Source organism: Accipiter gentilis, chromosome 5, assembly GCF_929443795.1.
Source record: "Accipiter gentilis chromosome 5, bAccGen1.1, whole genome shotgun sequence".
Classification (NCBI taxonomy): Eukaryota; Metazoa; Chordata; class Aves; order Accipitriformes; family Accipitridae; genus Astur; species Astur gentilis.
The window spans coordinates 46,451,100-46,462,947 of NC_064884.1; the positions used below are offsets into that span (position 1 = coordinate 46,451,100).

Here is an 11,848-nt window from a genome sequence, read left to right on the forward strand (position 1 = left end):
CGTGAAGGGCACGGCGGGGCCCCCGTCGCGGCCCGGGGAAGCCGCTCCCGGGACACTGGTGCCGGGGTCTAATGGGGGTCGGGGGGGGGGGGTGTACGGCGGCGGCGGCGGCGGCAGCGCGGGATCCGCCGCCGCGGCGTGGGAAAGCTCGCCGGGCGCGCCACCGCGACGTCACCGCCTGGGCGGGGCTTCGCGCCGCGCCGGAAGTCGAGCCGTTGCCCGGCAGCGGTTGCTAGGCGACGGCAGCGGCGGCGGCGGGCCCGGCCATGGCGGCGGCGGAGGACTCCGTGCCGGCCGGCACCTTCCCCAGCTTCATGGCCGAGGGGACGCTGCTGTGCCGGCGGGGCGAGTACGGCAAGGCCCTGGCCTGCTTCAACAACGTGAGGGTGCCGCGGCGCGGCCGGGGGCGGTGGCGGCGGCGGGGGCGAGGAGGGGGCCCCGAGGTGGCACTCGGAGGTGGCGGCCGCGAAGGCCCACGCGTGGCGGTGGCACTCGGTTCGCGTGGGGGCGGGTGGCGGAGGGAAGGGGGACGTAGGCGAAGGGGGCACCCACGGCGGGGGGAGGTGGAGATGCGGCCCACCGAGGCGGGGGCGGGAGGGGAATTGTCCCCAAGGGCGCCTGAAGGTCACAGCGTGAGGGGGGTGACACACGGCGGGGGGGCTGAGGGGGTGCAGCTCCCGTCTGGAGTGGGGGAGCGCTGGGAGAGGGGCTGCAGCACCTCTGGCATGGAAAGGCGGGGTAGCTGCAGCAGAGGGAATGGGCAAACAGCAAGAGAATACTTTTTTCAGTGAAAGCGGTGGGGTTTTATCCTCATCCGTCATCAGGAGCTGTGCTGGGGCAGAGCAGGTCGCATCAAATATCCATGCTTGTATGCGTTTGTGCTGTTGCGCCGGCACTGACGGCCTACCCTTGTCTGCTGCGTTCCAGGCACTGAAGCTGAGAGCAGGAGACAAGGACTGTCTAGTCGCCCGCTCGAAATGTTACCTGAAACTTGGAGACACAGAAAATTCCCTGAAAGATGCTGAAGCTTCTCTCCAAAACGACAAAACGTTCTCCAAGGTAAACAGCACGAACTGGTAACAGTCTGGGATGGCCAAGGACTGGTTTTCTATCTGTGAAATTCTGAAGGGTCTGGGAGACAGTATTGCATAGAAAGAGCTAACTAAACACACCCTTGACATTTTTATTGCTTCCAGAGAGGTGGAGGTGCTTAGTCAGCAACTGAGAAGGAGTTTCAGGATGAGATTTTATTGTATGCAGAGAGCCATAGCACAGGGCTCTCGTTTCTGCCTAGCAGGGAATTAATTGAGACCTCTCAAACTTATTTTTTTTCTTTTTTTTTCTCCCCAATATCATTTTAGGGACTTTACCAAAAAGCTGAGATATTATATACCATGGGTGATTTTGAATTTGCGTTAGTGTTTTATCATCGAGGCTACCGACTACGTCCAGAACTACAGAAGTTCAGGCTGGGTATTGAGAAATCCCAGGAGGCAATTGTCAACTGCATTGGAAGTAAGACGTTTCGTTTTATGGCCCCTACAAGCACAGCCAGAAGCTGTTTGGTGGACAGTTGATGGCATATTAGCTCAGCAAGTGACCCAAGGACCCTGCAACAGCAGTCTCTCTGCTTCTGGATTCATGCACTCAGTGGCCACTCTTAGGTGAAACCATGAAGCACCAAAAAGAGCACAGCCCTGTTCTTTTTTTCTTCTTCTTTTGGCTGAATGCCTATTCATACACAGTGTCTAATAACTTCAGTTATATAAGTAAATTATGACACTAACTTAAATTTCCAAAGTCACCATGAAAATGTTTTAGGTAAAACAGAACAAAGCAGCTCATCTACTTACAGCCCTACTGATTACAGAATACATTTTGAGATCTTTATCCTAATATTCAAAGTTTGTAATGAAATTTGCCTTGCTACCCGAGACCGGCCTTCCTGAGATCCTGACTTTCCTCCAATTTACATTGCATAAGACCAGTGAAACTGCTGACTGTTGCAATGGAGCACTGCTTTCATAATTTCTGGCTTCGATCATAGAATGGAGTCCTGCAGGATGCAGGAAAGGCCAAGGACCTAGTGATGTTCAAAGCAAACTGAAAACTTGTCCCTTTTCCCTTAGTTTTTCTCTTAGCAACGCTCTCATACGCCAACAAGCACGGACAGGACGTGCACTCACTCTCACGAACACACGCCTCAGCTGGGGCTGCCACCCTAGACACGTGCATAGAGCAGCCTGTGCGTAGCTGGCAAGGCTGCTGTAAAACCCGCCTGGCTAGTCAGAGACTGCTCAGGTGGATCCCCAACAGCCTGTCCCTTCACAGAGCCAGGACACACCCTGCAGCACACCCGTACACATAGGCCCTGATGTTGAGATAGTTAAGTGCCTTAATCTCCCTGAAATCAGTTTCAAAGTGTCACAGATGAACTTCATGTCCCAGCTGCTTAAAAGCCTGAAGCTCCTTCATATGTGGTATTTATTAAAAAAAAAAAACAGGGAAAGTTTCCAGATCTGGCTTGCTTTCCTCTGTTACTGCTGCTTTCTTAGCTTCATACAAATGCCTAGATATCTTTGCAACTCTCAGTTGAAATGCTTGATATACTGAGCTAAGAGGTTTAAATGCCTTCAAACACCTGGGCTGTAGGCAAATGAACAGACTAAACACCAAGAAGATTTTTAATTGAGTGAAGCTCCTAGATGCAGGAGAAAAGCAGCAAGAAAACATGTTAGCATTTGATCTAGATGTTTAAATAGTTGGGAAATGCACACACATTAACATCAACAGGGCACATCCCCAAAACTGCTTTACTGAATCTGCTTTGCTTGGCAGATTCAGAAACACCTACCTTCCGTGATGCGCGTGTACTCACATTGCTCATCTTGGCGCAGTTGCCTTGCTGAAGGAAATCCTTCTACAACAGCATGTGAAGCTCTTTCCTTCCTTCTGACCAGGCCAAAACAAGGAGCTATTTTTCACTCTTACCTCCACTGCCAGCGTGCAATCTGAATAGCAGAACTGGATGTCAGAGTGAAAATTAAATGGGAATTTTGCCCTAATGTCAGTTCTCTGGATTGCTGGAAATCCCTGTGCTTAGAGCTTTCCTTCTGTTCCAAGCTTCAGGTGTCATCCCTCAGAAGAACCTGCCATTCTTTTTCTTCCTCTGTTTCCATGCAGGATGTAGCATGTCTCTGTAGGAAAATTGCACTGTGATGGGAGCCCCTGGTGCAATGTGAAAATAGTAATTAAAATCCCGAGAGGAGCTGCATCTATGAGCTGTGTTCCCTGCTTACCAAACATACCAACATCCACATATTTTATATGAGGGAACTAGCAGAAAGCTTTATTTCAAACCGGATATTATAGGCTTGGCACATTTATGGTCATTTTAATTTCTAAAGCCTCTGCACTGCTATTCTTGAACACTAACAAGTATTTTCTCTGTATTTGCAGGTCCATCCTCAGTTAAACTGGAGAATAAAGAGGATCTGTGCTTTATAAGCAGGCAGGCAGAGGTACAGTCTAAAGAGCTCTTGCTTTAGAAGCCAACTAGAGTTATTATAATGCTAATACTTTCTGGAATAGGCATTAGAGGATTAATTGTTTCTGCAGCAACATGGGCGTGGATATGGCTGGTCTAATGAAGTGCCTTCTGAGCATAGGAAGCACACTGATCCGTTAACAAGAGTGTTTATGCACCTGCTTTTAATGTAGTTCTGGCTCAAGCTACACAAAATTTAAGGGAGAAGGCAGAAGGGCAGGGAAGAGCAACCAAGGAGAAACAAAGGCCAGTTTGAAATTTCTCTGCTAGCCTGACTGTTTCTGTCTGGTGTTGCTGATCACCCATCAAAGGCTAATAAGTAACAGCACTGAGGTCGGAGCCAGGGTACATTTATCTACAGTGTTTACTTTGGTTTTACCTGATGTTTAAGGTTCACATTTTTGATAATGGACACTTTCTCGATTGCTTAATTTTGGGGTGGTCCATTGAAGTAGTGCCTTGTTCCTCTGAGATGCCAAGCCACATTTCACTTTGAAGTCAGTGCAGTGAATTCTCATGGCTTCTTTCAGCTGGAATCACGGCTACTCAGTGGTAAAAACAATTTGTACAAAGGGGCCTAAAGATTAGCACTGTGATTGTTGGGAGTTTGAATGTGAAACTTTAGAAATACCCTCTGCAAGTTTCAGAAGCCCTCGCTGTTACGGGCTCTGTTTCTTTGACTGTGGACAACTAGACCTGCCTTTTCCACAGCCTTAATGACCTCCCACAGCACTGACCACGCAGCCCTCCAGACCAGTACAAGTCACGGGGCAGAACTAATTCTGTGCTGCCCGCTATACTAATACTACAATGCCCCCTCCTGTTCTTGGAAGTGAGGGAGCACAATCGGGTGCAAAATTTCAGTTGCTCATGACCAAAGCAATTGGTGAGACACTGAGTTTTTGCTTTTATTTAAAAAATAAGTTGGCTTATATGGAATGTAAACAGAATTCTGCTAATTGTACTGTTTCCCACTAACGTCCCCCAACCTCCTTTATCTTTTCTTGCTGTAGAGCAAAAAAGCAAATCAGAAACTCCAGGTCAAACTGACTAAGGATCAAAAATGGACAAGGAAACGGGAGCCTGTGAGGAATCCAAAAACAGAGCGACAGCTTCTTGGAGAGCTTTATGCTGACAAGGCCTACCTAGAAAAGTTGCTCAAGGATGAAGGTCTTTCTCCGTTGTATTTAACTAAATGTTCCTTCTAAGCAGGTTCTTTTTCTTCTTCTTCTTTTATACCCCTATGACTACTCTTCCTCATTTGTGTCAGAGCTCACGTAGCACACAGTGCTTGCAGTGATTGTGAGAGAGGCAGGTATCTGGAGAGTACAGGTATTTTTGGAGCCAGATCTAATATTCATAACTATGAGCATATTTCCTTCCCTATTAAATGGCAGGCTTTTATAACAAACAGTAAATCAGCTCAAAGCAATCTGTGCAGATGAAATCAAAAGCAGAAACAGTATCATTACACATTACTTCTGTCATAACGATAAATTCCACTAATATTTGCATTAAGTGCAAAGTGTTGCTCATAAGACTAACTCATTTGTGGTTTTGTTATAAATGCTGTTAAGCTCAAGATGCAGGATTCAGAGAAGTGTCTTATTTTAGAAGTAGGCAGAAAGGTGATTCGCCTTTAGTAATTTTTCTAGGGAACTCTTTACCCAGTAGTAGAGAAGTAATTAAGAATTTAGTCTACTCGCAGGTTTTATGGTATTACCAGCATTAAAAATTGGGGCTATCTGGTTTCCAGGCATATAAAAGCCCTCTAAATTTCTATCTTGCAGTCTAATCCACAACACTTTTCAAAGTGCCATTTCAGTACAAATGCCCCATACAGTTATTCTGTGCAGGAGGATGGGTGCTCGCTCATCACAGCTGGCCCTCAATAACTGGGCCCCTTCTTGGCTCTTGTCAGCAGAGAAGGCAGCAGCTACAGGGGCTGGGAACACCAGCTCTAGCTTGCTAAAACACACAGAATGGGTGACAGCAAAGGAGTTTTCCATAACTTCCCCCCTAATCACATCAGTTCTGAGGAGCACTGAAGACTTTAATTTCTAGGCCTATGCTTCTATCAGAGCAGAAAAACATTCACAAGCAGTCCCCCACTGAACCGCAGCTTCATCCATCATATGTATTAATACTCTCCTGGGTTCTACCATCTTATTTTCAGATTTGATGGAGAGCAGCACAAAGCAGGGGATCAAAGTAGCAGACCTGGTTTTGAGTGGCATTTCCTACCTGGACACACGCAGTGAATTCTGGCAGCAGCAGAAGCCTATTTATGCCCGTGTGAGAGAGCGCAAGCTCAGGCAGCAAAGGTGGATGCGGGACAAGAAACAAAAACCAGCTGAGGTTGGCAGATACGTTGTGAAGAGTATGGAGGACATTGATATGTGTAGGTGTCCTGGCTGGAAACAGTAAGAAAATGATGATTGACACATGTAATTATTTGCTGTAGTAATTACAGACCAGAACAACAGAAGCAGTGCAAATATTAACAAACACTAGTAGGCAGTTTTGGGGAAGTATCTGCTTTTGTATTCTTCGCCTTTCCCAACACTTTCTTAGATATAGGATTCAACGCTTTTTTCTGAGCTTTTTCCTTACGTGAGGTCTTGCTGATTGGTTTTCAGGACACCACTTAGATATCAAAACCAGGTGGGCCACTGCTGCATGCTTAGCAAATGCCTCTGGTCTGGTCATCAGAAGTTGTTTTATTGAGAGAATGCAGGCCACTGGATTTAATAATTCCTATAGTTCAAAAATACCTTTGTAGAGTGATGAAGCAGCTGAAAAACAGTGGTCTGGAAGGAAGGAGTAACTCGGCCACTTCTGGTCTCTTTCTTTCTTCCTGTGCTACGTATTTACAATGCAGGGAAAAGACTTTAGTTGTTACTGCAATTCAGTTATTTTAAGCTACAACAGGAGGGTGAAGGTAGTGTCAGAAACATCCTGCAGTCTAATTGCTGCAGCACTGTAGCCCAGCTGGGTGCAATGAACAGAGCTCACCAGGAAGGCACAAGGGGCTAATTTAGGAGATAAAAACCTAAGTACCGTAGCTAGAACTTCATCTCCAAGACCAGGCTGCCTTGCTGCAATAATTATGAGCTTTCAAAACCTTCGGATGACAAGCATCATTCTCCTTTATGTTTCTTCAGCAAGTGTGAGGTGTTACCAGGGGTCATTTCCCCTTACTTGCTGCGATGAAAGGGATTTCCAGTGGCGCCAGGTGGAGGGTCAGAAGTACCATCTCCTAGGGGCAGATTTCTTGGAGACTGGAGTGAGGAGTGTAGAAGATGCATGAAGAGTGAGGAGCTCTAACCTTTCCTAAGCTTTGTCTGAGGCTTACACAACTGCACTTTGTCTTACTTCCCCAATATTATGGTCCCCACATACCCCAGCATTAAACTTTCTTCTTTGTCTCCAGTGCTGACTGGTGACTGCCCTGAAGAAAGCTGCAAGAAAGCTGAGCGTGTGCTAAAAACAATACAAGGGTGGTCAGATGATGAAGTTCCCAAGAAGAATGAACTGATTGGAAACCTCCACAGCTGCATTGGGAATGCTCAGTTAGAGATGGGCCAGATGGAGGCAGCTCTGCAAAGCCATAAAATGGATCTGGAAGTTGCCAGGGAGAAGTAAGTGCTGAGAAGTTCAGATGGATGGGGAAAAGAGGAAAGTACCTCTGTTAAGGTGTTTTAGCATCAGGTAATATTGTAATTTTCACCTGAGATTTAACAGGGCAACACGTTCAGACTCTGCCCAAGTATCATGGTCTCTAGTGAGCTCTTACCTTCACTATTTCAAAAACAAGGAGCCTGAAGCAGATTTTTTAATGACCTAGACCACGTGGCACATCTAAATCTCTGCTGAAGCAAAGCAAAAGAGAACACAAGTCTCAGTCTCAGCACTTTAGCCTCTAGTATGCACTTCTTTCTCAGGAAGGTCAGGCTCTAAATTGCACAAGTTTTCTGCTACATTTTCTCTTAAAATCATTTGCATTCAAACCATGATAGCAGGCTTGAAATACTTATATAAGAGGTACAGTTACCTGACCATACAGAACACATTCTGCAGCTCTTTCAGCTGAAACAGAATGGAGCAAAATGTAGTCTTAAGACTTAGCAAGAGTTTTGCAAAGCACAGGAGAGAACACTGAATAGTTGCTTGAATTGAAGTGATTTTGGTTTTATTTTTCCCAATACAGCATAGGGCTTTTAACATGTAACTGACTGACTGTTTGTCATTGTCACAAATCACTTTTTAAAAATTAATAATGGTTTAAGAAATTTCTGTCTGTCTCCTGGTGATCTCCACTCCCCAGTTATGCCAAATAATGTTAACAATTAGCAGTAGAGGTGCAGGAATGAGATACACAATATTAGTACTTTTAAAAACATGTAAAGTTACATTTAAAGGATGGAAACACAGGGATGACTGGGGGGGGGCCTTGCCCTCTGGTGGCTGGAATTCAGCAGGGTGAAGAGGAGACCTTGTTAATGACTTGCATCGCCCCCAGCAAGGCATTTATCCTCTCCTTTCATCATTTTTTTCATTTGTAAGGTAAGGGTAGTCAAAGCAGGCCACTTCCAAAGATGGAATGGGGACTAATTAAGGAAAAAAATTAAAGTCCACAGGCTACGTTATTATAGAAGGAGCTGCCTCTAGCATGGGGCAAAAGCTCATCAGAGCACAGGGAGCAGGACATGTTGCAGGAGTCTGTAGACACATTGCAGACACGTTTTGGGATCTTCCCTTTTCTCTTGGACAGAAATCGTCTATCAGTGTTAGGGACCCAGGAGCGGGTAGGGACTTCTGTGGGACCCACAAGGCAACAAAGGGAAGTTGAGGCAAATAAAGTGGAAAGACTTTCACAAGAACTGCTAGATTTGCACCCCACCTCCTCCCCTCCTCCCCCCCCCCCAAAAAACCCAACCCAAGACAAAACTAAAGCATTTTCCTCTGTGTCTTATGGGGTGTCAGTTGCAACAGCTCTAGGTAAAATAAAAAATCTACCTTGATTTTATGACTTTCAGTATGACATTGGTCCTTTACCACTACTTCTCAACATCTAGCCTGAAGTCATGTTGAGCACCAAAGAAAACAAGTAAGGCTGAACAACGCTCAGACTGTATCAGGAACAAGACTATGTCAGCTACTACGATTTCTTTTTCTTTTCAATGCAGTGATCTGCCAGATGCTGTATCCAGAGCCCTTGATAACATTGGCAGAGTTTATGCCAGAATCGGCAAATTCCAGCAAGCTATTGACACGTATGTAGAATTAGTAACAGAAAAAGCGTAAGGCTGTATTTTGAATTAAATAGATTATGTCTTTTCAGTTTGCTTATGCGTACTGCTAGCAAGGGGGCCTGTGAAATTTTTTATACCAATAGTACCAGGAACCCTTTTTTTAATAGAATCAGTGGTTGAAATTGTAACTGTACCTAGTGAGATTTGGTAAATGTCTGTCTGTCTGTCTTACTCTCTGCTTGAAGTTGGGAGGAGAAGATACCAATGGCAAAGTCCAGCCTGGAAAAGACCTGGCTGTTCCATGAAATTGGCCAATGTTACCTCGAGCTGGATAAAGCTGAAGCAGCCCAAAATTACGGACAGAAGTCCCTGCAGTCAGCAGATGAAGAAGGAGATGTTGAGTGGCAACTCCATGCTACTGTACTAGTGGCACAAGCACAAGGTAAAGGCGTTAATACATACTTTGTTTTAAGGATAGAGACAGCCTGTCTTTCAGCATCTTAGTGAAAACATCTCTGTGGTTTAACACCCAAAGTAACTGTTCACATCAAGATCTCTCATCAGAGACTTGCTTGTTTAGCTGTTGTTGTTCTCTTGATCTTGGGTTAAAATAGATGTTTTCATTTGTCTATTATAGTAAAATTAAAGGATTACCGGTCTGCAATCTTGAACTTTGAAAAAGCACTTGAGAAGGCAAAGCTTATTCACAATGAAGATGCTCAAAAGGCCATCATTAGTGTAAGTAAGTGCGCTGTTGCAAAGAGGAGAGAAGCTTGAGGCAGCATCAGTTAAGTTAGCTGTAACTATTGTCTAGTGTCCTGTGAACTGAGAAAACATCACTGCACAGCTAGCACGTTAAGAGTGGAAAAATGCAGCCTCTGAATCAGTTTATGTATTAAAAGTTATGAAGCCTCCTGCCTCAGAAAACTTAACCCCAGTTTATGAACCAGTCCAACACATACAAGGATGAAGCCCCAGCCCTGTTCAGGTCAAAGGAAAGTTTTCCTTTGACCTCCCTGGGGCACACATTACACACAGAATACAACGGTGCCTTCCCTGTGCTCAGTTGCTATCAGCTGCTGATCACAGCTCACCCTTTTCCGGCCTCTCCAAAATGTCCCAGAGAAACCACTTTGCATCAAACCACGGAAGAACTTCTGGGCACGGCCAATGACCCATAGTAAAGCAGTCTGCATGTTCTGGTAGCCAGCCTTCATTGACCCGACAGTGGGTTGTGGGTGATCTGACTGCACACGCCTTGCCAGGCAACAGTTACAGCACAGACACTTACCTATTTGGTTGTCCCTGATGGGTGTCCAGAGCTCAGGCAGAGCCCGTTCTCCTGCCAGAAGAAAAACGATAGCGTGAGAGAGATGGAATCTTCAGGTGAGGAGACATTTGATAAGGGATACTAACAGGTAGGAATCACTGCAGGGAGAAATTAAGAATATTGTTGCAGAGAGTTTTATGGTAAGAAAGGATGTGGTAGTGACAGCAGAGATCAAAAGAAAGCAGGAAAAACTTAAGTATGTAACTGCATTTCTAGAGCTTTTATTAATGAGCCGTATCACTTTCAGGCCTTAGATGATGTGAGCAAAAGCTTCATTGAAGAGCTGCACGGAAGAAGAGAAGAAACGACAGCTTACTCTCTTAAAGGTAGTTGTCATTTAGACCTCCGCACCCCATAAATATCAAAATCGTCCACTTTCCTTTCCTTGAGCACAGACTGAGGCACGGGAACAAAGCACCCCATTCCCTGGTAGCAAGCATCCGAAATTCTGGCCCATATTGCATCCTCTGTACTAGCACGCAGTAGCAGGAATTCATTTATATGTGAAGCCATAGCATAGTTAAAATTAGCGGCCTCAGTTTTTTGGTAGCAAAGGTTGAATCTTGAGCTGGTGTAAACCAAAGTAAGCGATGTCAACGAAGCCTCGAGAACAGTGACGGAGCCTGGCTTCACTCTTTGGTGCCACCCATTTAAGAAACCGCTTTTAAGAACACCGAGAGCAGCTCCAGAGCCCAGAACACAGAAACGGTGGCCCAGAACGCGGTCGGCAGCAAAACGTGACCGTGCCTGAACGCGACCCGCAGCGCTGAGGCCTTCGAAAACATCAGCCGCGTCTTCGAATTCACGTAGTACCGGTTTCCTTGCGAGCGCGGCACGGACACCCGGGCCGAGGTTCCTCTCGCCATCCCCACCGCCGCGCTCCCCGCCCCGCAGCGATGCCGAGCCCGGGCAGAAGATGGCGGCATCTCCCCAGCCCGCCCTCCGCCCCGGGGCCCGCGGCGGTCCACGGCCGGGCCCGGCCCGGGGTGACGAGCCCGGGCCCGGCGCCGGTCCGGCCGGCTCCCGGTGCCCGCTCCCCGCCGTCAGCAACCGGGTCCGGTGAGGCGGAGGAGGGAGGGAGAACGTCCCGAGGGCGGCGGCGGGGGCCGGGGGGTCTCTCCGGCCCTGTCCCCTCCTGCTTTCTCGGTGCCGGAACGCGGTGTAAAATTGCGTTTTCCTCCCCAGAGGGCAGTTTCAGCGCGGGGAGCACGGAAGACGGCAACCTCGAGAAGGGTAGAGAGGGAGAGGAAAGCGAGCGAAGCACAGAGCATCGGGGAGGCGAAAAGCAAAAAGCGGCGGCGGCAGCAGCCGGGAACCGCGAAGACCACCGGGGACGGCGTCAAGAGCGGGGAGAGGAACGAGGCGAGGAGGACGCCGAGAGCAAAGGGGAAGAGCGGAGAGGAGCGAGGCAGAAGCAGAAGAAGTAGGGGCTGACGAGCCGCGGCCGCGGGTTTGCCAACAGGAGCTCCGGTCCCGCAGCTCTCGTCTCCCGCACCTGCCGGTCCGCGCCGCCCCCTGCCCTCCCCACCGCTCCGCGGCCACGAGTGGGGCGGGAGCGCGGACAAGCGTGTGTGTCCCCCCCCCCCGCCCCAGACACCCCGCCTCAGACACCCCGCCTCTGCCCTGTCCCGGCGGCGGAGAACGGTCCTGAGCGCGGCGGCAGCCCCCAGCCCGGGGCGAGGGGGGGGGGGGGAGACACGACACACGGACACGGAC

At 47.9% G+C, this 11,848-nt stretch overlaps 1 protein-coding gene across 3 annotated transcripts; it reads left to right on the forward strand.

The window, feature by feature from the left end:
• The first annotated feature begins 258 nt into the window (after positions 1-258).
• ODAD4 (outer dynein arm docking complex subunit 4) lies at positions 259-11,706 on the forward strand. Of its 3 annotated transcripts, XM_049799443.1 has the most exons (12): positions 259-380; positions 928-1,059; positions 1,362-1,515; positions 3,460-3,521; positions 4,561-4,717; positions 5,724-5,948; positions 6,981-7,188; positions 8,737-8,823; positions 9,048-9,244; positions 9,440-9,540; positions 10,380-10,458; positions 11,318-11,706. In XM_049799443.1, exons 1-12 carry the CDS (start codon positions 267-269, stop codon positions 11,557-11,559), a joined length of 1,758 nt encoding a protein of 585 aa, XP_049655400.1. In that variant the 5' UTR covers positions 259-266; the 3' UTR covers positions 11,560-11,706. The 3 variants fall into 3 exon arrangements, with proteins under 3 accessions (XP_049655400.1, XP_049655401.1, XP_049655399.1); XM_049799442.1 differs by lacking the exon at positions 259-380 and having other exon boundaries at positions 714-1,059; XM_049799444.1 differs by lacking the exons at positions 259-380; positions 8,737-8,823 and having other exon boundaries at positions 713-1,059.
• The last annotated feature ends 142 nt before the right edge of the window (positions 11,707-11,848 follow it).

Bases quoted from the DNA above. Each gene is read 5' to 3' on its own strand.
- ODAD4 (XM_049799442.1), top strand. From the start codon at position 757: ATGGGCAAACAGCAAGAGAATACTTTTTTCAGTGAAAGCGGTGGGGTT. The intron at 4,718-5,723 runs GTCTTTCTCCGT...TCTTATTTTCAG, and splicing joins AAAGTTGCTCAAGGATGAAG to ATTTGATGGAGAGCAGCACA. The intron at 9,541-10,379 runs GTAAGTAAGTGC...TATCACTTTCAG, and splicing joins CTCAAAAGGCCATCATTAGT to GCCTTAGATGATGTGAGCAA.